Raw genomic sequence first — 27,434 nt, 5'->3', positions numbered from 1 at the left:
TGCAACCCTCTCATCCATTTCAATGAGGACACTGCGTTGGCACAGTGGAGATGCCGATGCTTCGACAAAAAGACGCAAGGTTCAAAAAAGTTGAACCAGTCTCAACTTTTTCCTCAACACAATGTAACATCATTCTGGAAATGCACTGTGTTGGCCAGTCAAATATGTGGAAATTTACACTACTGTCAAGTCACAAATTTGTGTCAAGGTGGTACTGGTAGATTCCCTTGCAACTCTGTACTTTGACTGTATACCTCACTATTGTCAAGATGGTAGATAAATAATTGCCAGGATTTTTGGCAGTCTGACAAGCTTCAAACCTGTTGATCTCTTACTCAAACCGGCTACTGTTTTTGGTCTTTGGCAAGAGTTATTAAGATAAAAGAGAAAGCGGTAACATGGGACTGTCATCAGCCATTAATAGTACCTGTACCCTGATTGGTCCTGATCATAAATGGCTTACTGGTGGAACGTGACATGTCTTTGTTTCCTCCATAATGTGTTAGGTACATATACAACCTTGGACACGTTCTCTATTTTGTAGATGTGTGGCTCTAATTATATTGTGCTCCATGCTTTGTTGTTTGTATTTGTATGTGTGTGTGCGTGCCGTGCTTTTACATGTGTAACAATTTATCAATACAGCCCCTCTCTTGTAGCCATTACCTCTGATTCATGCCTCACTCCTAATGGTCAAATCATTAACATTATTTAGACCACAGGCTGTTTGTGGATGTGAGTGTGTGCATTTATCTCCCTCCATGTTTGCGCATAGAGGAGTTTTTGTGTGCTCACGTTAAATATATATATATATATATATATATATATATATATATATATATATATATATATGTGTGTGTGTGTGTGTGTGTGTGTGTGTGTGTGTGTCTTTCTGACTGTCCTCGGGCCTCTCAAGTATTGATCTCCATATGGTCAATGAGCATGGCTAATGCTACAATATGCCACTCTTGCCCACCCCCAATCAATCTCAGCAGCTATGGCACAAATGGCCCTCTGTAGTCTCTGAGAGGACCTGACGCATTAGCCCACCTCAGCCACCATTAGCCAGCACTAATGAACACCTCCAGGTTTGAAAGACAATGTCGCTAGTGAGGATTAGCGGATAGGTACGCATATTTTATTGCTGCAGCCATGAAACGTCTTGTTATCCGTCTGTGTTGCAGGGATGAAGGGGATGGGCAAATATCCACTAACAAGCTCACATAAACGTTCATAAACTTACATACACACAATGTGCACACTGACACACACACTTGTGTTGCTAACCACTCCATCATTGGTTTTCTAAGGTAGAAGAGTGGTGTTGTCATTGATTTCTCTGCAGCAGAAACTGGAGGCGTAGCATTAGTCTCCCAGAACAAACACACACACACACACACACATATACATGTACACAAAGAAATGTGGAACATATCAATACACTGGGTCAATAATCTGGGATATCTCATCTGGTTAAAGAAGCATCCGTTTCTGCCACAGGATGGACGGAAGGATAGAAAGTCAGAGGCCAGGAGAAGAGAAATGAGATGCATGGATATCCCATCTTCCTTCCACAGCGTGTTCTTCTCTTCCTCTGTCTCCTGAGGCTCAGAGAGAACCAGAAAAGCAGAAACAGAGTGAAATCTAGAGAACGACAGACGTTACTGGCGCACTTGTGGCATTACCTTCACTGTTGGTCCCTGTAGATTTCCCTATCACTCACTAACACCAGTACGACACAGTTAAACACTAACATGCTCAGTGAGTCATTCAGTGCACTCTTTTACTCCCCCAACCCCCCTCTGTCTCTCTCTCCCTCTCTCTCTCTCTGTCTCTCTCTCTCTCTTTTCCTCTAACTGTTTGAGGTCTAAATCCCTCCATACTCAACGACTTAACCCCTCTCTTTCATTTCGCCCCCTTCACTCGTGCTTGGATCTGCCAGTAACCATTAGCTGCAGCGTGTCTGTGTGTGAATGTGTGTGTATGTGATCAGTAAACTAATGCTTTGTCGAGTGCCACGTTCCTGGCACGTGGCGTACCTCACTGCCAGAGTGAAACGCAGGAACTGCAAATGAGCTCTCAGCATAGGCAGAAACACACACACACACACACACCTCTTTTACATTTGTCTTTCACTTTCTCTCACACACACGCGAACATAAAGCGGTTTGTACGTTATATAACTTTTCAGCAGACGCATACACAATGTCCAGTTGTGCACAAGTTTACCGTACATATGCACTAATTCTAGAAATTCTTTCCAAAATCTCCGTACTTTTGCCTGGGAAAAACACCTGCGGGGCCCAGGATTCTTAGCATGTGTGCTGATACAAAGACGCCTTCTCCAAACCTCATTAATGTTAACATGCAACTGTCTTCATAGCTAAATACCACAGTAATATCACAGGACTAACTTTACTATTGCAGTGTTTATTTCCAATGTCTTTGCATGCTAAAAAGGCAAATTGAAATGAGAAGTATGAACGAAGCAGAGTTTAACAAAAATGCAGCCAGTTCAAGAAGACATGTAGGCCACCATCCTCAAATCAAAAATGGAGAACAGTATTCTAAAAATGAAGCACATTGCAGAAAATAGCCCCAACACTACAACTAAACATCCTGGAACAATGCTTCAGTGACTCACACCACCAAACAACACACGCCAAATATGCATGCATGCAACACATGTTCCTTTCCTGCCACTGCACGCAGTATTAACCAGAATTTTCAACCAGCCCATGAAGTTTGTTAGTTAGCTAACATTAGCTAGTTACAGTTAATAGATTCTGCTGGCAACAGTTGCCTGCTTTTGTCTGCTTCTGTCTGAAGTCAAGGACCCATAGTTTTGTTTTTGTTTTTTAACTGAATTACTAAGAATTTCGAGTGGTAAACCTGCCACCGTTAACTGCGTGCTAGAACGGAAAGCTTGACAGGAGGAGCAGCAGTAAAGGAGGTTGGGGCTTAGAGGAGGGTCAATTGTACTACTAAAGAATATCACTATATTACCTAATGTAGACTATATGAAAGAATGTCAGAGTATGACATGCCATTTTATTAATTTTATATTTCTGTTTATATAATTATCCACAGTTTTGTGTTTAAAATCAAACTCCACTTATGGGGAGAAATCCCAGGAAAGGAGGCATATTCCCAGGAAGTAATTATTTTAAAAATCACTGGAAATCCTTCATCCTTACCACACACACGCCCTGCATCTGTATATTTCAAGTAGCTGTTATTAGAATACAGTCAGTGTTTAAAGATGACTTCCACTCATTGATATGCCAGTGTGTGCATTATCTGCAGTGGTTAAGAGCCTAAATGACACTTTTTAATAGTTAGTTTATGTAAAGGCTGCTCAATGCATGGGTAAACAGACGTCACAAGTTTATTCCCCGGGGTTTGCTCTTCTCTCTCCTACTTGATGGAGTGGTTTCAGATAACTTCAGACCCACATCACTGCCACCTCCTTTCTCCTTCTGTCCATGTCCGCTCATCTGTCTGTCCACGCCTCCCCCCGCCCCACCTTCGTCGCTCCCTCTCTCTTTTCTTTCCCACCTCGCCTTCCCTCTATCTTTCCCTCCCTCCTCTGGTCCCTCCCACCCGGGCCATCAGGGCACTGTGTATCCTTTGGTAAACGTCTGTTGCCTTACAGAGCTTGTCAGTAAAGCCAGAGCTAATTAGCAGAATCACAGAATAATTAGTTTTTCTTCTTGTCATTTAATTCCCACCACCCCCCATCATCCCATCCCTCTCCTCCCACCTCATCTTAGTGTTTCTGCTGTCAACAGTCAACACTGTCACTGAGTTATAGGAAGTTCCTGCATTCCTTTACTTTCCATTGCTTAATATCTTCTCTTGATTTCTTTCTCTACATCTCTCTCTGAATCTCTCGATACATCTCTTTCCTTCTCCTCTCTCTGTCTCTTTCTACATCTCACAGTGCCTGTTTCCCTTCTACATCTGTCTCATCTCTCCCCGTGGAGTGTTTTCCCGCCCACACCTTTTTCTCTATTGAGGTTTCTCTTGCCATTGTTGACTTAAACACATGGTCGAGCTTGTTTTCTCACTTCGTGCCTTCCTCCCACTCTGCCTCCATCTTCCCCTCCCTCTTTTCTCTCTCTCTCCGGCTCACTCTTGTTTGTCCCTATTTGTTTACACTTCTATTTCTCCCTCTGGGTTGGCCGACAGTCCACTCCTTCAAAAATGATTTCCCCTATATATCCCCCCTCCCTTCTCCTCCCGCTTCTCTTCATCTCCTCAGGGTGACTGTTTGCTCCCTTCCTTTATCAACAGCTTTCCTTCCATCCCTCCTCGAGTCATTCCTCCACCCACCCCTCACACGGTTCTCTCCCTCCCTCTTAACCACTCCTCGATTGCTCTTGTTTTGTAGAAATGATAAGGCGGCGGGAGGAAGGGTCTCTGGTCACAACCAAGGTAATTGGCTCTTTACCGCTTAGTTTTGTGTGGAGAGTTCTTCAGTTTAGTCTGGCTTAGCAGCCTCACTACCAGAGCCCCACAACGTCATGCCAGCCAGTGAAGGTCTGCCATTATCTATTCAGGTAGACTTTCAAAGAAGTAAAATGTTAGCAAAATGAACAGATGGATGCTCTTTGATGAGCAGTGCTGCGTCTACAGTCTGCTCATGCTTTGTGCTTTGCTCTTATCATACCATTGAATTCATCATAAGCATACGTACTGCACACTGTATGTTATAAGCCCTAGTTTTTTATTAATTTCAGTAGAGAGAGATTATATTTTGTGTCCTTTATTTAAATGCTGATTCAGAGGCCTTTTCGCTCTAGGTCTACATGGGTCCACTTGGTTCCTGGTAACCAAGACAAGGAACAGGGTCCAAATTATTATAATCAGTCAAAGGGACAGGAAGGGTCCTGTTCTGTTGCTGCAGATTTTGGGTCTCTGTACCAACTATGTCTACGTGTTATGGGTGGCCTAAAATGTATATCACGGTATTTTTTTGTTTTTTATGGTGTTTGTTTTTATAGTTACTGGATGTAACTCCAGTTCTATGAGTACGTGCGTAGCCCTCTACCTGTTATCGCAGCGACAGTAAAGCACATCAGTTTTAATATGCTAAAAAATTGATCACATTAATGACGGTATTGCAAAATCCATGTCGTGGCAGAACGTGACACCGGTGACGGTGACGAAACTGGTATACCGTCCACCCCTACTATGTATGTCTAATAACCAAGAGGACTGACGTGGACTCGCTATCAGCTCTGATCACATAGCATGTCATAATCATCACAGAAGAATAATTGGGGGATGGAAGTTTTTTGAGTTGAGACGGAGTGTACATGTACCATGGTTGTTCGGATCTAGGTGTCCTTGGGACTATCTTGTAAAGCTTCTGGCTGTCCTCGGGTACCTTTTAGATGGGGCCCCTTTTACTTTTTTTTAAAATTTACTCATGTAAGGTTTGGGTATGTTTTCCACAGGTCTGTCTCAGATTGGGACCAAAACTTCACACCTGTGAGGACCTTTATTTTCCAACCTGCCTGGAATAAAATCCACTAGTAGATAAGTTGTCACCCTTTCCAGTGGTGGTACAGTAATTGAAATGATATTTAAACTACAGCAAATAGCATCATAGAGTTGGATGTAAGCCTGCTATTTATTTGAAATAGCCTTTGCAAAACTTCAAAGATCATGCTAGCAGGTTAAGTGTGATACAGCTAGGCTAAAGCTGATTTCAGTGCTGTGGGCAAGGACAAACACTTCCACACTCTGAACTGACTTGCTTTCAAGAACAGGTGTGACTTGACAAGCAGATCAATATTTTTCAGTGTTCCAGACCATGGAGAACATCTTCATGTGCTAGCATGGTGTTTTGAAGATACCCCGCCAACTCAATGGATTGCAGCTTTAAAGATTATTGAAACAATATAGTAGCTCTTAGCATCTTCATTCTACACATACTACATGCATTTGCACACCTGCAGAAACACCATCACATAGCCGTTTTGTTCAGTCTACCACTGTACACCTCTCTCTCTCTCTCTCTCTGTCCATCTGTTCTGCTGAGTCGTGCGATCAGGAGAGGGTCTGTACATCACCTATCCACTTCCCTTGGGACAACGCAGTGGAGGAGGGGAGAAAAGGAATGGGGGAGAGATCTGCCTGGTGATCTCTCTCTCTCTCTCTCTCTCTCACACTCACACTCACACACACACACACACACACACACACACACACTCAAACCCCCACACCACCAGCAGCAGCTGTTAGCAATGACGACAAATTGTTTTTCCCGTGCCTATTTGTGGTACACTACTGATTGGAAGGTCCTTTCTCGATTGTGTTTGTGTGCAAGCACAGTCACATCCGTGCACATCCGTGTGTGTGTGTGTGTGTGCGTGCGTGCGCATGTGGGTGTGAGTTGGATTAGCGTTTTAGCAGCATTAGGAAGAGACTGAGACCAACACTTAGTTTAATGGAATTTCCATTTTCTACTTTTTGAGAACATGGTGTTATCTGACGACAGATCGACACATACTCATGGAGAGTCACATAGATGGAGAGAGAGCGCGATAAAGAGACGGAAAGAGAAAGTGAGACATGAGGAAAGCAATAGATAGGAACAGAGTGAAATAGAGAGAATTTAGAGAAAGACACAGTAATGCACCGAATGTGGGAGGGAGGGAGGGAGGCAGACAGACAGAGAGATGAGTAGAATGCAATAATGTGATAAAGCAGCTGAGGAATGGAGGTTTTTCTACACTCTGACGCTTTTAGTCCCATTTCTACTTTTTACGGCAGATTTCATCATATTACCAAAGGCCATTTTGGCTCTATTGTGGATAATAGGCTACTGTGGAATTATTGCAGATGCTGGCTTAGATAATGGTCATTCTCTCTCTCCATATCTCTTTCCCTTGCTCTGTCTCCCCTGCGTTAAAGAGGGAGGGGTAAGGCAGAGGAGGTAAAGGAGGAGAGAGATTAATGGCATACAAAGATGGGCAGAGTCGGGGGCGATGGAGATAGCTGAAGGTGCAGCGCATAGAAAGGCAGCTAAATGTGTAAGACAAAAGGAAGTACGGATAGGTTGTGCACTGTAGATAGCATTTGTGTGCATGCTCAGACTGATTTGTGAATGTTTGCTTCTAATAAATAAGTAGATAAGAAAATTGGATTTATTCATGATTATATCCCTTCTCCAGAGCGTATAAACCAGCCAGAATTCTGCAGCAGATGTATTCCTGAAGGCTTACAGTATGTTCAAAAAAAACAACCACAGGTCACTGGTGAAATGTCTGCTTCTTTTCTATTTTGGTAACTGATGGAAACATTTGATTCCTCCAGATTCTCAAATGTGAGAATACGCTACTTTTCTTGGTCTTCCATTATAGTAAATTGAATATTTGAGTTTTTGACTGTTGATCGAACAAAACAAGACATATGATGATGTCACCTCGGGCTCTAGGAATTTGTAATGGACTTTTTCACTGTTTCCGGAAGTTTTATAAGCCATGCGATTAATCGATAATGAAAATAACTTGCAACCCTACTTGTGAGCAATGGGTCACTGATTCAAACCCACAGATTGGCAGGGAAACCCTCTGTAGAGCAGACACGATTAGTTGATTAATATATTAGTCTATAAACAGAAATATAAGTGACAACAATCTTGATAATCGATTATTATATTATTATAATTTTAACCCAAACCATGATGTTTTCCTAACATTTAACCAAGTCATTTTGTGCCTTAACTTACCCAAACCTTAACCACTGTGGTGTAAGATCAGAAAACTGTTTCATTTTTTAAAAGGGCGATGGATCAGAAAATGCTTATATGTATCATTCTGGAGGACCAACATCATATTTTGTCATTTAAACTGGAGGACTTGTTGCATTTTGAAGACCAAACGATTAAGCGAGAAAATGAATTGATTGAATCGATCATAAAAATTATTTAGTTTAGCATAATTTTGTCAAATTAGTTGCAGCCCTGATCAATCGCACCTTCAGTGTTTGTGTAGCTGATCAAATGTGGGGAAAAAATATATATATATATATATATATATATATATATATATATATATATATATATATATATATATATTATGGAGTGTATATAAGCCCACCACTACCCTAGACTAGCTCACTGGAATATGGTAGGATAAAGGGAAAGGTGGGGGGTAGTTGGAGGGGTGGAGAAATCAAGATGGAGGTAAGGCGAAGAGGATGGAAGCAGAAGGGAGTCAGATGATTTGAAGATACGAGTAGAGGGGGAGGGAAAAGGAGGAGAGAAAAGAGCGCCTGAAGAAACACAAGAAGAGAGATGGAGAGACTGAGGAGGAATGGCAGAGGGAAGGGAAGGGGGAGCCTATTGTCCCGAGACTACGGCAGAGAGAGAAAAAGAGAGGGAGAGAGCAAAAGAGTGATAGCCTTACAGCAGCACCTAATGGCTTCTCTGGAGAGAGGGAGTGGAGAGGAGAGGAGGAGAAGGCATAATGAGGGGGCTATGACAGAGGCAGAGATAGATTTAGAGAGGTTGATGGAGGGAGAGACAAAGAGAGGTGGAGGTTATACGGCCGTTTGGTAAAGATGGAGTCAAATGAAACAGGAGGAGAGAGTGAAAAAGAGGGAAACGGTAAATGGTGAAAAGGAGGGGGGAAGACGAAGGAGCAGGATGATAGCTGCTGAGGCAGGGACAGATCCAGACGTTAAATGAGCAACAGCGAGAATAAAGATGGATGAGAGTGGATGTAGAAAAACAAATGTGAAACAGGTAGAAAAACAAATGAAAGCGGGGGTGGAGGAGGAGAGAGAAGCGCTGTTGGGCGAGTGAGGCAGGCGAGAAGAGGAAGGATCAGCCCTCGGGTGAACAAAGAAGGAAAGAATAAGGGGAAGATGGATGTTGTCGAAGGGTGGACAGAGAACAAGGGAGGAAGGGCAGCTGGAGGGGAGGAATGGCTAGATGGAGGGATCTGAAAAAAGGTAGAAATAAGGGAGGGATTTAAGAAAAATATAGATGAACAGTGGAAAAGAAAAATATTGAATCAGATGAGGAAGAGAAGTAGTGATAGAATGAGTGAGAGACTGAGAGAGAGCAAAAAGAAAGACAGGAACACAGAGCGCGTGGTGAGACAGGAAAGGAGGAAATTGAAGAGGTGGTTATTCGGAGATATGGAGGATGGCTAGATGGGTTAAAAGGCAGTTTACTGTCATAACGAGAGAGAGGGATGGAGGCAAACAGAGATGGGAGGATAGACGGATGTGTGGAACGTATCTTTACCGCCGTTAACAGCCGTGTTATTGCACTGATCGCAGCTGTGAATAATTCAAACGCTCTAGTTGGGAATTCTCTCTGGGAAGAGCCCGAATGTGATAACCTCACATACATACATACACACACACTCACACACTCACCACAGCGTTTAATTTCCTCTCTCTCTCTCTGTTTATAGTTACTTCTAGCTACAAGCTTTGTATATTACCCTCAGTACACATCTGTGTGTGCACTCACGCACAGTAATAATAATGGAGGTTATGATATGAAAGCGCACAAGACAAGAAAGAGTGATAGAGAGACAGAGAGAAGAGAGAGCAGTCCACCTGCTGTGTTGTCACTCAGATGTATCATTCTTAGCCGCCATGATTAGATTACATAGAAACACATCTTCCTCTCTCTCATACACATACACTCACACTGTTCTACTGTTTTAAAATACACACATTTACATCACTCACTCACACACTCCCAGACATGGCCCTCTCTCCCGTGTGCGCACATGTGTCTTTAAGGTCTCCATGGCGACCGTTTCCAGGGTGATTTACTATAGCACCTGGTCCCTCTCAGGGTGGTATACTCGTCTGCTCGCCACAATCACTCCCCGGCCACCGATGATCTCATCCCTTTGCTCCGCTCACACTCCCTCCTCCTCGCTTGTCGTCATGAACATGATTTACTCCTGTCTTCTGTCCTCTCGCTGCTCGTCATATTCCCCTGTCTGTGACCGTTTATCCACCTCAGTAATAACATTCATAAGAGGGAACTTGGGTGGAACTAAGAGCGAAGCAACTCTTTAGAGTAGCTTGTAAACTGCTTTACAAGATCCAAACAAACAACCGTGAAAAGTAGGGCTGAAACAATTTATCAATTAATGATTAGTTGATTGAAAGAAAATTTATCCACAATTTAGATATTTGATTATCCGGCAAAAAGCAGATTTTACATTTAAATACTCGGTAACACTTTATTTGGATAGTATTTGTAACATTTCAACTGTTTTGCTGTTGTCTGTAGATGTTTAACAGATTATCAATAGAGTATATGTGACAATTCATGAACATATCCTAACCAAGATGTTTTTTGTGCCTAAACCTAACCAAACCTGGAAAACAGTTGTATTTGTTGAACAGTTGAATCTCAACTAATAAGCTGTTGAAATGTAACAAATATTCTATAAACTATCTGTAGGCAGATTATCCAAATAAAGTGTGACCAAATAATCCAAGCGCACCTACAAATTCGATATGATAGCTGACTCTTTTTCCATCCATTAGCAGTGAACGTTGGCTTTTGGTTTCTTCTTCTTACTATCAAAGAATAAGGGCTTCTTCCTGACTCTCCACCTGTGCTCCAAAAGTTATACTATAGTAAATCCTCTTGAGTACAGACTATAGAAAAAGACTCAGTCTACAACATGTTAGCGGCTTTTTGAGGCATTACTGAGACACAGCAGTGCTCAGAGCTAAATGCTAGCATCAGCATGCTAACATGCTCACAATGACAGACGTACATGCTGATGTTTAGCAGGTATTAGGTTGACCATGTTCACCATCTTAGTTTTGAGTGTTAGCATGCTACCACTTTCTAATTAGTGCTAAACACCTGCTGTAATGGGAATAAATGGAATTAGTTTTTAGGTAGTTGATCATAAAAATATTGGACAAATTCAAATTTTGATCTGATTGTGGCGGTAGATGAAAAGTTAAGGGATCACCAATTCATCCTGTGGGGAACTTGAATGTCTGAACCAAATTACGTGACAATAAATCTAACAGTTGAGACATTTCACTCAAAACCACAAATGTCAACCTCACGATGGCGTTAGTGGAAAGGTCAGGAGATCACTTCCTCTGGGCACCATCGATGTCTTTACAAAGTTTCATTGCAGTCCATCCAATAGTTGATATTTCAATCTGGATCGAAGTGGTGGAACGATCGATCCACGTTGCCATAATTTAGTCACACTACTAGTGTGGCTAAAAATGTGAACATGGGTCTGTGAAATAACCTGTAGATTTCTGAGGTAATCTTTTGATTACCACAAGCTGCCACCTTGTCTACTTTAGAATCTAGGGGGAAAAAATAATTTGTTGCTAAGTGGAGGAGCCTGGGTGGAGCTGTGGTGAAGTCAGCAAGAAACCAACGCAACCATTCCTGCGTGCACAAAGTAGTAAAAGTCATTCAGGGCGGATGAAGGGACAAGCGTTGCAAATTAGTTTTGGCTATAAATGCAATGATATATGTCATTAGTCTATAGAGTGAATATTAGATGGTTACTGTATCTGTAACTATAAATTGTCATTTAAAGAATATCATGTTACATGATTGCAAACAAGCATGAACTGACATTCCAGGTTCTATGCTGTCTGTGGGTGGCATCCTGTGTGAAGAGAAATCCCTTGGTTAAGCACAGTGCCTCCAAACAGCATTTATGCTGCAGGGATTCATTTACTTAAATTGATCCACTCCTGCATGCCTACATCCATTTTACAGCATCCCTGCATGGCATCATGTTGGTTCAGTTATGGTTAAAGGATGATCCCCAGAAAACCTGTTAACCCAGTCCATTGTTTTTGAGTCTGTGAGGAGAATTTTGTAAAAAGTAAGGGGTTGTCTGTATTTCACTTTGACATTGCCCCTTAAATTATACGTGTGTGTGTGTGTCTAGAGTCAGAAATAGGCCAGTTAGGGTTTAGAGTAGAGAGATGTTAAGAGATTAAACAGACCTCTGTGGGGAGCAAGACTCCTCTCCAGCAGTTTAAATATAACTGTCTTCAGGGAGAAACTGAGTAAGTGTGTGTCTGTGTGTGTGTGTGTGTGTGTGTGTGTGTGAGTGTGAGTGTCTTTGAGGGGGTGGTGTAAGGGTAGGTGGGTGGATGTGTTCTACACAAGTGGTGGTTAAGAATCAAACCACTGGCTTCATACTTCCACCTATCCTTGTTACTGTGTGTGTGTGTGTGTGTGTGTGTGTGTGTGTGTGTGTGTGTGTGTGTCAAAGTGATGTCTTCTTTACCTCTGGCACTGTGGGGATAGTTTAATACTGTAAGGTCTGACTCCACCATCTGCTCAGGGTCAGTGTGTATGTGTGTTTTTGTATGTGCATGTGTCGTTATGGTTGTGCCAGGTGCTGCATAATACTTGTGTTTTAGCCATGCACTCTAATACACAATACTGTTTTTCCTTATTACAAACGCTTTATTCCTCGATTTCACATCTACCATGTTAAGCAGAATGAAAACCTATGCTGACACATGTCCTGTCCTCCTATATGATGATTTAAGATGGGAACAGACTAGAAGAAACCTAGAAACTGTGAAGACTTAATTTATCGACTGCATTTTTCAGATTATAGCCATAGACAAGCACACTGCAGTCAGATATCTGTTATTAACCAGCCAAACTACATGATAATGTTCATATTTGTGCAGATTCCAGTTGACAAACTTGAAAATGCTCAATATAATTATGATATGAGGCTCAATTGGGAGGCAAGACCATCGTAATGCCTGACAATTTAGTTAAACCATGTACTTTCCTGGGTTTAGTCCTGTGAGTTACAGAACTCTTAGCCTTCAATGTTAGCCTGATAGTGATACGCACACATACACATAAACGTTGTATGCAGTGTCCTGGTCATCTGGTTAGCGATGCACTCACACTAAATACTCTACAATAAATACTGTATATGGGCTGCAAATGTTTTTTATTGGTGAACTGGAACGTAGAGGTACATTTTAAAATGAAATGCATGCATTGACAAAAATAACTGACATGACTACATTCGTCTTTCTTTTAATTCTACATACATCAATACTTGCTATATACACATCTATTCGTTCAGGCTGGAGCCCTTGAAAGTGCAGAAACTCTTACTATCAGTGTCTTTTCAAGCTTTTTGATTTGTATATTTCCATTTTTCCTGACATTTCGCCTTATTGTGACAGTGACAGTAGAGAGGGACAGGAAAGGCAGGGGAGAGAGAGAGGGCAATGACATGCTGCTGTGGTAAGGGCTCAGCTCTACCAGGTGAGCTACCGGGGCGCCTCATTTGCATATTTCTACACATCTGTAGACATCACCAGCAGGGTCAGAGTGCAAGGTCAACCAGTATGAAGCTCAAGGACATTCAAACATTGATGAGCGCTGGCTGTGAAAGCAATAAAACCTGTGACCTTCAAGCTGGCCACACTAACCAGAGACAGGGCTTTAACACACTCCAAGCATCTGCACCATCAACTGCTGCAACACCCACCCCTGCTCCAGCTTTGCTGCTGATCCAAATGCACAATCAACAAATAATGTACTTCCCGTTCACTTTCTCAGTCTGATTGCAACCATAGGCTGCGTAAGAGTCTAATGAGGCATCTCCTCATCCATCCAGCCCTCACTCCCTGCTCCCTCTCTTTCACTGCTCCTGCTCTCCTCCTCTTCACACTCCCTCCCTTCCTTCTCTTACACAAGTGGGTGACAGATGTGAGCCACTCTGGAGAGCACACAGACACCCAGCACTCTGCTGCCAGGCGCCGCTGCTCTGATAGGCTCTCTGTGTGTGTGTGTGTGTGTGTGTTGGGGGGGGGGTTCACGCATGGTGTGCAGTTGTTTCACTTAATGCCTTTATGCATGAACTGTAAGGCATCATGTTGTGCTGTAGTAGTCTGTCCGTCTGTGTTTGTTTTTGGTTTTTTGAATGTGGTTGCATGTACTGTACTGTACTGTGTGTGTGTGTGTGTGTGTGTGTGTGTGTGTGTGTGTGTGTGTGTGTGTGTGTGTGTGTGTGTGACAAGGTGTGCACAGTGGTGTGTGTGTGTGTTATTTTGTAATAGCAAGTGTAGCCTTCAATCTTTCTGCTGTGTGGTCACCATGGGAGCAGGTGATTTCATCCTGACTCAAGAGTGTATGATCATACCAGTGTATGCAGATGCACCTTTAAACACACACACACACATACAGTGAATACAGTAGACACAGTATTTCTGCTCCATGAGACGTAGGAATGAAATGAACAGTCTCTCTCACAATCTCTCCCCCACTCTCTCACTTACACACATGCACACACACATTTCCGCTCACTTCATGTGTAATGTAATCACCTGGGCTCTCCATGCTTCCTAACCCAATAAAGCTGACAGCCTCCACCAGACACACACACACACACACACACACTCATACACACATCCTCCAGATCAACCTATGATACATTCACCGCCCCTTTAATTTCATCCTCTGTTCCTTTTTCTCTGCCTGATCTTTCCTGCTCCAAACTGATCTATCTGCAACTTACAGTAGCTGTTGTAGTTTGAAACTCCAGCTTCTGACTGAGCTCCTCTGTTCCTCCTTTAGTTAGCAGCTAACCATTTAGTCTCATTAGCCGAGTTTAAGGACTGACTCGAGCCGGTCCAAAGTCCCGGAATGAAGCGTCTGGGGTGCGGACAGAGAAACAGAGGCAAAGACGGAGAAAGTTGGATCGACAGAGCTAAAAGAGAAAACAGACAGACAGACTGTGGATGCTCTTTGTTACATTATTCAGCAACATTCATGAGTTAGGACAGAGAGGACAGAGAGAATGGAAGATGGGCTGATAAATAGAGAAAGAAGAGGTCAAAGAAAGCCAATGTAAAATTGTAGGATAACTGAGTGTGTTTGTGTGTATACTTTATGTGTGTCTTGTTGGGGTCTGCCCAGTGTTGTGCAGGGTTACCAGGCGCGGCGGCCATAACCGCTCCTCCGAGCGCCATCTGCTCCTCGCCACAGCAACTGTTGCCAGGGTACCTGCTCTCCTCTCCTCAATCCCACCTTTCACTCCTCCTCTTTTGGCTCATCACCTCCTCGCTTCCTCTTGTTTTTTTTCCCAAAACAAGATCTGTTCTCCTTTTCTCTTCTTTTTCTCATTCTGCTCTCCTGCCTTCCTTCTTTCCTCACACACATTCTTTTCTCTTCACTTCAATTCATTTAATTTCCATTTTTTTCAGTCTAAAGAGGATACCTGCTATTCAATTCTGTTCAGTAAGCTTTATTGGCGTGACATTGAATTCATTGTATATTAGCAACGCTTCAGCGAAGTACTAATAACACTGAGATACTACTGATACTACTGCTAATTCATTCGCTATTTTTTCATCCTTTCATGTGCCTTTCACTTTATTTAACTATATACAGTGTGTACATACTGTAGTTTTCTTTCATTTCTTTAGCAAACTGCTACTGGGCTATTACCTCTTCTCCCCTGCAACACACACACACACACACACACACACACACACACCTCATCCACCAAAATCTTGAATTCTCTGAGACTTTTCCTCTCTTCCCTCCTTTGAAATCCATCTCTCTTCCGTTCCTTCGTTCCCTGGCAATTGAGTGGCCATGGCTCAGGGCCCCCTGTCTACACAGAGAAAGAGAGAGAACCAGAGAAAGAGTGGAGAAAGGAGTTTGATGGTGGGATGTTTAGAGAGAAGGGAAGAAAAGAGGTCGAGTGAGTGGGGGAGAGGGAGAGATCGTAGATCAGAACCTTCATGATTGAGCCATCTGCTGAGAGGAGGCCAGTGAGACTCAAACACACATACACGCACACATGTATGTTTAAAGATCACCACTGCCACCCGTTGGTCATTTCGTGACACTACGCCTCTCCTTCCCCTCTCTTCTCCTTTCTTACATCGTCTGACTGCCCTGCTGCCATCCAGCAAGAACATGCCAACCATAGATGAGACACGTAGCTCTGAACATCGATCAGTCTGGTCTGGCTGTCTGGTGAGCCAGTCTTGAGCAGCCGATTCTGTTTGCTCCACGGGGTTTTTTGTGCTCTAATATATGAGGTTTATCTCCACCTAACTCCTTTCTAAGAAGAGCGGAGCCTCAATGCGGATTATGAGGCTTTGGCTCTTTCAAAACATATTGAGTATAGTGATGTGTTACAGACTCTTGCCAATGCTACGATGCGCTACTGTAATCCTGCTTTTGCTGTTTCATTCTTGCCCTACAGTTAAATGTGATTTGTTGTACATTGTATATTCCTCTGTGTGCCTGTGGGTGGCTGTGTGTTGTTGCATTTTTATGTGTGCACATACTGTTTACTGGCCTGAATTGTCCTTCTTCCTCTCTGGCCTTTCCCCTCTCTTACTGCCGGCAGGCCTAAACGATGTCTACTCTCGTTCAGCTGTCTAACCTTTAATAGATTCATAAACGCTCTCCTCCCATTGGCCAGTGCAGGCCATTTCATCCTATTAGAGATTAGCATACGGCTGAGTGGAGGAGGAAGTGCTCTTTATATGCTAATGAGGAGATAATGTATGCAGCGAGGACCAACCAATGCCCCATTGGGAGGACTCAGGGTGGCCCGACAAGCTGAATCTTGAGGCAGTTCTGTCTTTATCCTGTTTTTCACTCTCATTCACAGACACCTGGAGTGTGTCTTTTATACAACATAATGGCTGACCACAGTTTCATGCCTAAAACAGGCTGTGCAAAGGTGTCACTGTAGATGCCAACAACGCTGGGAGTGTATTGAATTTGCCTTCCTTCTGTACCTTATGTAATTGTGTGACATTAGCTTGTGATAAAGATCAGTAACAAATGCACTGAAAAGGAGGTTTGCATAGTTTGAAGTGGCTATACAAATAATAACTGGACTTTAAAGTAAAGGTTCAGCATTTTGGCACTTATTTGCCTTCTTGCCAAGAGTTAAATTAGAAAATCAATACCTCTCTCATATCTGTATGGTAAATATGACGCTACTGCTGGCAGCCAGTAGCACAAAGATTGGAAACGGGGAAGCGGCTAGCCTGGCTCTGTCTGAAGATAACACAATTCGACTAGCACATCTAAAGCTAACTAATTAACATGTTATATCTCATTTGTTCAATCCGTGTAAAGTGTAAAAATGACAATTTAACATTTTATGGGGAAGTTATGTACCGGACTATTTCACGACCAGGAGCAGTTGCCAGGCAACCAGTGGAGACTCCAGGAAGTTGTAGATATAATGAGATATAACGTGTTAATTAGTGAGGTTTAGAGGTGCTGGTAATTGGATTTTCTTACCTTTGGACAGAGCTAGGCTAGCTGTTTTCAATCTTTATGCTAAGCTAAGCTAACCAGCTGCTGGCTGTTGCCTTATATTTAACAGTAGGTACAGTGGTATCGATCTTCTCATTTAACTCTTGGCAAGAAATCGAATAAACATAATAAACATTCCAAACTACTCCTTTAACTTGATTGATAAGTGATTGACTGGTTTTTCAACAGTCATCTGACCAGCTGTCCTCTCCTCTCTGTCTGTACAGGAACAAGGTGTGGTGGGAATGTCACGACCACCGGGCGCCATCCCGCCTCCTCACCCTGCTGGGGGCGTGGCCTCAGGGGTGGGGCCCAACCAGGGCTCAGGTCCACCTCCGGGCTACGTGGGCAATCAGCAGCAGGCGGCCATGATGAAACAGATGATGGCGATGGAGCAAGAGAAGAGGGTGCAGATGCACATGATGGAGCAGCAGAAACAGCAGCTCTTCAGAGAGCAGAGACAACAGCAGCAGCAACTACTGGCTGAGCAGGTGAGGGGGTTTTTAAATCAGTGTGCTCATAGCATAAGGTTAGTGTGATGGTGTAGTGATTTTAAAAAAATGGCTAGGTCTATGTGATTCATCTGTCATGCCTTAAATTAAAATTTGTGTGTGTGCATTGTTTGTTCATACATTCCTGTATATTTGTCTGTGTCTACAGCTCTAACAAGTGCAGCTCATCCTGTCCTCTTCCGTACTGTTGTCTGGTTGCATGTATAATTACCCTCAACCAGCCCCCTCTTCACTACTTCCTTTTCATCTCTGCAATGTGTGTGTGTCCATGTGTATGTGTGTGGTTTTGCCACATGCCGCCTGCTGTGATAATGTGGTGTTTTCTTTTTATTTCTCTCTCTGTGAGGGAATCAAGTGTTAAAGAGTTCTGAACTCTAAAGTCACCACCCACTATGTTGGTTTTAATTGGATCTGCAAAAACATACACAGACACACAAATATAGGTGTCTGAAAGGAAACACATCCTGCCGGGGTTTAGTGTATGTTGTTAACTGGATATCAAACCTCCATTTAAATGAGCAACACCTTCTGCTTTCCAGGCACACATTCAGTAGCTGCTTTTTATGCTGCAAGGACCCAGACTGCCTTTTTTCCACTTAATTTAGTATACCTGCAGCACAGCTATGGCTATGATATAGTATCAGGGCTACCTCTGGTTTCCTATTTGAACACTGATCAATTTTGATATTATTTGTGTAGGAGAACATCATGCAGACACTGTACACTAATCTAATCCTGACAGCACACATCTGTCTCATTTCTGCTATACCGAACACCTGTCTTACCTCTACTATACCAAACATCTGTCTCTTTACTGTACTAAACATCAGTCTCCACTGTACGAAAAACCCATCTCACTTCTGCTGTACTTTACATCTGTCTCACCTCTACTTTACCAAGCATCTGTCTGTCTTTACTGTACCAAATAAATGTCTCTACTATACCAAACATCTGTCTTACCTCTACTGTACTAAACATCTGTCTTACGTTTACTGTACCAAACATGTCTCTGCTGTACCAATCATCTGCCTCACATCTGCTATACCACAACATCTGTCTCACCTCAGTTGCACCAAACATCTGTCTCACTTCTGCCGTACCAAACATCTGTCTCATCTGTACTGTGGCATTTGTACTAAATGACTCAAATGACTGATCAGCTATCTAAATTAGAATTGAGGTGGGTCCCTGCTTTCGTACCTGTCGATGCACAATTCTCGCTCAGAATGTAATGAAAGTTGTGACTCTGACAGTGGACACTTTTTGGAAGTTTACCACAGTCATGAGACAATGTTAAGGCACGAGAAGGCCAAAAAACTCTAATATGGAGAAAAGAAGGCTTTGCACACTCAAGTCCAATGCAAGTATTTAATGATTACAAATCAGGCAAATATGTTTGCCCCACTGAAGGTCTAGTGACAAAAAGCTTGGCTTTATTATTATATACTAGCTTTGGACCTAAGACTTCAGTGTGCATTTTGTAACAGTATTTAATTATGTTTATCTGTTATTATGTAAAATTTGTTTCTGTGTTTTCTGTGTGACCCTTTTTGTATCCCATAATGATACCAAATCTTGAATTCATGAAATAGATATGAAGGAATGTAACACATTTATAACCTACACTCTTAACAATCGTGTGTGTGTGTGTGTAGCTCCAACAGCAGCAGCAGCATCTCCCCAGACAGATGGGCCAGGGCCAGAGGAATCCATACCCCCAAGTCAGTCAGTACCAAGGTGAGACACACAAACACATGCATTCATTTCATCTGCGCAATCTAACAATATACACAATATGTGCAAAAACATAAGAATGGCATCACTCCAATAAATTTTCTAATAAACAAGGCAAGACCTGACCTAAATTCTTCAGCATTTTATTGATGACATGACATACCTTAGTAAATGGATTTTTGGGAAATCAGTTTCTAGTTCCTTGTAGAGCATCCAGATGGTTACACAAAAAAGGCTTGCAATCACATATGCATACTTGGTCGGCGACAAGTATGGTATACATGGTAGAGCGCCAGACATTTAACAGATTTTACAGTTCACTCTCTGCCATATTCAGAGACAGATATACACACAAACACATAAAAACATGTATGCAAACAGCAGCGCTGACTGAACATCACCCTGAAACCAAACCTTGTCCTCTCTGTCTGTCTGTCAGATACATCAGTTGGCGCTCAGATGCTCTTCAGCCTCTTTCTCCTCTCTCTCTCTCTCTCTCTCTCTAAAAAAAAAAAAGAATATTCCTGCTCTGCCTGTTACCACGGCAACTTGTCTGTCCTGGATCCCCCAGAGTTCCGGTGAAGTCAGAGAGATGGATGAGAGAAGGGAAATGGGAGAGGGGGAGAGAGGGGGGAGGTTGGCAACTAGAGGAATAGGTAGATGGTCTTGTCGGTAGAAGGAGAGCTTGGGAAGAGAAAGAGAGAGATGAGTGGGTGAGAGGATGATGGAGAGGAAGAAAAATACAGAGAGGGAGGAGGAGAGTCAAGTCGAAAGCCATTTATAGCCATCAGAGAGTCTGTCTGCAAGTCTAGGAGATAATGTGGAGAGGAAGAGGGGGCTTCAGCATAAAACTCTGGCCTAGAAATATGCCTGTTAGTTCAGCTATCTAGCAGCGTATCAGTGATTTGAAAGCAATGATTGCGCTAGTATCATCTGCAATTACAACATAATCACACTCGCTGTACTTATTTATATTTACATGACATGTGGAATAGATGTGACTATTTTGTCATGTTTCATTACTTCCAACTCTGCTCACTCCCTACTTACTTACTTGAGTCTTGAGTGTGTGAGCCTCTTCATTCTGACTCCTCTGTTACAGTTCCAGTCCGAGCTGTGAGGTGAGGGATTAATGAAATGATGTCAGAGGTGGGTTTATTGGAGGATTTAGAGCCATTTCTATGCTAGTAGACCTCCTCTGCTCTGCCACTACAGATCCTCTAATAGGAAAAAGTGGGGAAGTGAGGTGCTGGCGCTTTAGTGTGTTTAGATTTATTTTAGTGTGGTTGGATTTGAAGTAAATTGGGAGGGAAGCATTCGTTTCCAGAGTAAACAGGTTGTCACGGAACATAAATCTTTGCCTCAGCGCTGTCTTATTAGATCGATCTTATGTGCCATTTGGTGATTTAAGTGGATCTAGCATACAGGCTCCAAAGCTCTTTTACGAAAGTCTAGCTCCTTTGTGATTTCGGTCTCCATATGCCTCTCTAATTCTTTCTCAACTCCATTGTCTCTGTTCTCTGCTTTTAACTCCTCTGTTTCTTCTTCTCTCCTAGGTCCTCCTCAGGATCTGGCATCCAGGAGCCAAGCTCTCCAGAACATTCGAGCCGCCCGTCTCCTACAACAGCAGCAGCAGAACCAGCAGCAGATGGTCCAGATGAGTTCTGTTCAGGGCCAGGGGGGCTCCGTGGGACCCCAAACTGACATGGGCTTACCCTACGGCAACCAGGGGTCCAACCAGGGTTCCCTGTATGGGATCAACCCCTCCATGAGCCAAATGATTCACCAGCAGCAGCAGCACCAGAGCCAAAGTGTCCAAGCCTCTATGGGTCTTCCACCGCAGCACAACCCCGCTGGAGGGCCACCCCGGCAGGCAGGTGCAGGTCCTGGGGTCGGAGGTATGCCCGGAGGCCCTGGAGGTGGTGGAGCTGGGGGGTATGGGGGACAGGGGATGTTAATGAGCTCCATGGCTCAGCAACCTCTCAAAGGCCCTCCCAACGCTAAAGCCCAAGCACAGAGACTGCAAAGCATGCTGGGAGCAGGAGGCGGGGGAATGGCGGGGGGCGGCTGGCCACAGCAGCAAGGACAGAGTCTGCAGGCCATGGGGGGAGGAGTCGGAAGGACTACAGGAGGAGGGGGAGGAGACATGGTGGGGTTCAGCTCTGCCCAGGGTTATGGGATGCAGCCGGGTCAACCCCCGCGCATGGCCAAGCAACACTTTCAGGGCCCAGGCCAGGGGATGAGCCAGGGGATGGACCCCAGAGTGGGCAACCCAGCGGCCAGTATGGGCGGCCCAATGATGGCCCCTCACATGGGCGGTCAGCCCAGGACCAACCAGCCCCGGCCCATGGTCATGAACCAGGGGATGAACCAGGGGGTGATGGGCCAGGGGATGACTGGGATGGGAGGGTTTGGGCCAGGCCCCGGGGGGCCTGGAATAGGGGCAGGGGGAGGAGGAGGTGGACCCTACGGACCAGGGGGAGTCGGGGTTGGAGGTCAGCCACCGGGCTACCAGAGGACAGCCAATCAGGACATGTCATCCTATGGGTATGGGGGCGGGCCCTCAGGGGGAGGAGCCTTCGGATTGGGTGATGGCTCAGGGGCGGAGCTGGACTCAAACGATGGTTGGATGGAGGAGTTTTTCCCGAGTCAATAGCCAACGGGGACACTGGAGATGAGTTTTTACTGGATGAACTAAACATTAAAGTAGGACAAATGTTAAAACCTGAGAAAGTAAAACATAAAGGATGACATGATGTGGACTGGCATGTTTTTGTTTTGTAAAACATGAGCAAGGTTATAAATTAGTTGTGTTATGTTTTGTGTGTGTGAGTGTGAGATGGAGAGAGCGATCATTATGTCTCGTGCATATTAATGAAAAACCAATATAGAGATTAAGAGGTGTGTTTCATTAGTTTCCCTTTTTTCTCCATGGAATAAATTGTGTTCCAGTGTTTGAAAGTGAGCCCCGTTTACACAGCAGCGCTTTGAGCCCGAGCTTCAGCAGGGGCTGATTGAACACTGCAGACTGATGAAGGGGAAGGAAGACTTGTTCTCAAGACAGCAATTTATTTGTGTTTGTGTGTTTGTGCCACCCAGCTCAGTGCTTCAGATCTCTCAACTATGTGAGGAGCTGAAGGGAGTAGAAAGCACTCTCAGCGCTCCCATTTCCTCTCTTAGATTTGTGCCCCCCATATACACACACACACACACACACACACACACACACACACACACACACACTCACACACACACACAAATCTGTCTCCCTCGCACTCTCTCACTTTGTTCTCTTCACTTGATCTCTCTCTCTCATCCTCCTTCCCTCTCTCCTCCTGTCTTTCCCACCCTCTCTCCAGAGACTCGTTCCTCACTCTCAACACTCTTTTCTGTGTTTAAATTGTGAACATCACAACAGAACAAATGATGTTCCTCTATTGTGCCACCCAAGCTCACTCTGCCCTCTAGTGCTTTTGCTAGGCAACCGACCTGGTGCCGTTTTTTTGGGGGGTTTCATTTCCTGTGTGTGGCTGTGGATGAAGGGTACACATGTAGAGGAAGACAGAGGGTGAAAATCTGAGAAAGAAGGAGAGAATAGGCAGCTAAAGCAAGCACTTGGACTTAAAAGCTCATGCACACACATAGACAAACAGACAAACAAGCATCAACCCGGGAGGATGAGCGGATGTGTGAGAGGCAGCTAACAGAGCTAATATTACATTAAACCTTCTGCCTGTGTGACACAAACCACATCACATGCATCAGGCTGACACAAAGCAAAATGATCGCTGGGCACTGAATGTATTCAAGCACCACAAGTGACTTCTTCTTTTTAAGGAAAAAAAAAAAAGCTCATTGAAAGTCCACCCACATTGTTTTGTTTGTTGCTGTGTTTTATGTCTAACAATGATGCTGGTTGTGTCTTTGTCGATTAAAAGGAAAAAAAAAAGTTTAAATTAGCCTTTCTTTTAGTTTGTGTTGTCTTTTGAAAATCTGTTTGTCCTCCCGTCGCAGCACAGCCTTCCCTTCCATTGTGACACAGCTACTTGTCAATCACCGTAGCCCTGCTTTACATCGTGGCTTTTCTTGTACCGCAGCTATAGAACGCCCTCGCTCCAAACTAGAACGTAACTGTGCTGTACTGTAACACTACTGTGAAGAAATACGAGTTGTCCCCTTCCAACGCTTTACTAGGAAAATGAACCACTGCTAAGCCTTGAGTTTGTTTTATAGACAGTAGAGAAACTCCAGACAGATGATTGGGCTTAAAGAGTGACAAGGTTAGCGCCAGTTAGCATCAAAACAATCAGTGCTTCCACTGAAGTCAGTGTCTCCCCTTCTCTGAGCTTACTTAAGTAAACTATAGGCTTTACTTCAGGCCTAATGGCTTTCATTCATCGTCAACAAGCTGTCCACTCTTTTAATGGTTGAGTAATAAATATGTGTCGAATAGGTTTTAATAGAGTAGTCGTTGGTAAGATAACACCTTACTTCTCTTACTGTTTTGTAATCTTGGTTAAAAGATGAATGAAAGCGTGTTTGTGCGTGCATTACTTTGTATTTAGCTCTCATCAGAGTGAAAGTTTGAAGGATGATGCTGTAATCAACAAACCAAAAAGCCTTCTTCTCTGTAAACTAACTCCTTGCCATCAACACATTTGTTCTCATGGTTGTTGATGTTGTATAATCCAACCCTTTAACTACAAACTTAAACCACCACGCCCATCATCCTGTAAGGGTTGCTGCATTTGGTAGCACCCACGAATGAGGTTCTGTACTTTTATTTTGTCATGTCTGGGGAGTAGAAGTCCTCCGTCTCACTGTGTGGAGTCTGAAGGTTAAGGGAAAACAGGTGTTTAGGGTTGTAGCGTCCCCCAGTTTTATCAGAGGGAGATGGTCAAATAAATAAAAACCCTGTCTCTAGATAAACTCTTGGATTGTTTGAGCCTTCCTTGTGTCGGAAATGCAGTGGTGCACTCACCACTTCAGTGGCTCCACTGCTCATGCTTCCAAAACCTTGATACCGCTCCAGTACTCCAGGCAGGATCAAATAAAAATTCAGTGTCGGACCAGTGAAATGGAGGTTGTGTGTAGGAAAACACCTGAGGTTTACCACTCCAAACTGGAGGCAGGAAGGTAGAGAAACACTTCTCAGTGTTAAGGTCAGCCTCTGTGACCTTGTCTTCTTCAAAGTAAGGGTTCATGATTTGGTTTGAAATCCCTTCAGGAAGAGAAAGGAAGCTTCCTCCAAATATCATTATGTACCGGGACCAAGTCTGTAGACAACATTTTAACAAAAATTGTTGTTGTTGATGTTCTTTGTTTTATTTTATTTGTTTTTTTTTTACTGGTGCTGACATATATGTGATTATGAGAAAAAGTATATAAAAGATAATGGCTATTTGTAAATATGTTTTTACAGGTTTAAATACATCAGATAATACAGTCTCTACTCTGTAAAGAATTTACTGTTTGTTGGAAAATAGAGAAGTATTTTTATTTTGACGTTTTTTGGTTTCACGTTTAACCCATCTGAGCTATGCCATTGCACTTCAGACAATGTCTTACTACTAATTTGTATTGTAAACCTCTCTTTTTTGGATTTTTTTTTCATTTATTTTTTCTAGTTTGAGATTTGACTCTGTTCTTAAGCAGTGCTTGTTTCTTTTTATCCTGTACAGAATTCTGAAATGTTAACAAAAGAGAATTACAAAAGCCTTTTTTTTTTCAAAAAGATACAATAAAGAGAGAATGTTCTCGCTGATCATATCAAATGAAAGTTTTTGTTGTTCATTGGGTTCATTTGTTAGTCCAGTCAATAGACCACAACTGTGGAGCCCTGAAACGGACAAAATGTAGTAAAAGGTTATCACAAAAGTAAAAAAAATAACTGAATACAAATATAACAAAAACATTCAGCAAGCAAACGTTAACAAAGTTAGCTAGCTAACACTACTTGAAAGTTTTTAGTTTAGTTTGACTTTATAAGAAAATATTAAATCACACACATCTACAAAATGTCAAGGGTAACACAATAAAGTCCAAGACTTCTTCCCATTGTGAAGGCTAGGCGAGCACTTGAAGATGAAGCTAATGTTATAAAGATAGAAGTAGGGTGTCTGTGAACTTCCAAGTATCGCTACCTAGCTAACGGTTAGCCTGCTGGCTAAAATGCTTAAGTTGAGCACAGTATATGGATGATAAACAAATGTTGTAGTTTTATGATGAAAGTTAGCTTAAACATGTAGCTAGCTGAAAAGGATGGTGCTCAGTTTGTTTAGCCACCAGTTGTTTTTTAGTTAAGCTACCTAGCCACACAGTCATCTCCAGTCTCCATTAATGTTACACAAACACACACACACAAACCCTGGACCAGTCACTGCTCTGGACATGCATGGACATGTCCATCTCATTAACATAGGGAAAACTGGAAAGGTGGTGATGAAAAGGAAATGTTTTTCCTTTAGGGAAAAACATGGGGAAGAAGAGTAAAAAAAACTTTATTATTTCATCAGCTGGTTAGTGGTTATTGTCCATTTCTGGGCTCCGTACACAACAACACCAATACTTGCCTGGCTAGCTGACGAGCAGTAATTTTATTTCATTTCAGGGTCTCAAGACTGACTGAGACAAATGCACACACATTCAAGTAGCACCTAAAACCAGACTGACTAACTGCTGCAGTAATGTTTTGTCTAACAGACCTAATTTGCATAATTAGACTTGCATATGCTAAAGAGCAGAGGCTTAATTCTGTCTCGCAGTAATATAGACGATGAATCATGGGCTCCCTGTTGGTGTCAGCAGACAGACAGAAAGACAGACAGACCACACGTAGGGCCAGGACATGTTTGTTGTAATTCATCTTTTTCCCATTCAAACGCACTCCTCATCCTCTGTCAACCACGCCCCTTTTCTTCATCCCTCCTCTTCGTCATGGCAACCTTCATCTACCTCCTCTCCTCATATTCCTGCTACATCTTTCCTTTCCGCTCTCCCTAGCTGCCTTGTTTCTCCTCGATTCTCTACCCTCCACCCACCACACACACACACACACACACGTGCACACACACATACACACACACACACACACATATCCACCACACTCCTGCTTCCCATCTGACATTGATAAATGGAGACTAACAGAGATGACAATATCATTACTCATGTTCAGTAGCGACACCACCCAGGACAGAAAAACGAGAGGAAGAAGGAGGATGAAGGACAGGAGAAAGATGGAGAGTGAAGGGGTGGAGGGGGGATGCTGCAGTTGTAGGTGTTTGCTACAATCCACCCCCAAGCACACACCTTAACATCTCCAGACAGCGCAATGTTGAGGTGTTCATTACTAGTGTGAAAAAGTAGAGCAACTGTTGATAGTACCAGCAGCCTGGAAGATTGAAACTCATCGTCTCCCTACACAAATCCAATCAGACGAGCGTAGCTGCAGGGCTGTAAGAAACAACAATTTTCTTTATCACTAATTCTGCTGCTCCTTTCAATTAATCATTTATTGTATAAAATGTCAAATTCCAATGACAAATTCCGATCGTACATTACCAGAGTTTCAAGGAATTTCTTCCAACAGACAAAAACACCCAAAACATATTTTTATATATTTATTGTATATGAATTTATTATATATTTATTATAAAAATGTAACACCATTTCACATTTGAGAGGCTAAAACTAGTAAGTATTTGGTATTTTCACTTGATAAATTGCTAAAATTATTACCTTTCAAAATTAGAATTAGTAGTATGTCAAGCAAGAGCAGTAAGGAGAATATTAAAATAATAAAATGAACAAGACTAAGAGTCTACAGCCATGCTAGCAGCTCTGTGAGGCTGTACTAAATGCTAACATGCTCA

At 43.0% G+C, this 27,434-nt stretch overlaps 1 protein-coding gene across 1 annotated transcript in view; it reads left to right on the top strand.

The window, feature by feature from the left end:
* Nucleotides 1–25,342, top strand: part of maml3 (mastermind-like transcriptional coactivator 3) — a 108,042-nt gene extending 82,700 nt beyond the window's left edge. Inside the window, exons 4-6 of the mRNA XM_044189097.1 lie at nt 17,545–17,808; nt 19,485–19,566; nt 21,120–25,342. Coding sequence (XP_044045032.1) covers nt 17,545–17,808; nt 19,485–19,566; nt 21,120–22,219 — 1,446 coding nt within the window. The 3' untranslated portion in view covers nt 22,220–25,342. The remainder of the gene's footprint in view (nt 1–17,544; nt 17,809–19,484; nt 19,567–21,119) is intronic.
* Nucleotides 25,343–27,434: the final 2,092 nt, after the last annotated feature.

Source organism: Siniperca chuatsi, linkage group LG3 (assembly GCF_020085105.1).
Source record: "Siniperca chuatsi isolate FFG_IHB_CAS linkage group LG3, ASM2008510v1, whole genome shotgun sequence".
Taxonomy (NCBI): Eukaryota; Metazoa; Chordata; class Actinopteri; order Centrarchiformes; family Sinipercidae; genus Siniperca; species Siniperca chuatsi.
This window is presented reverse-complemented; position numbering and strand designations above follow the sequence as displayed.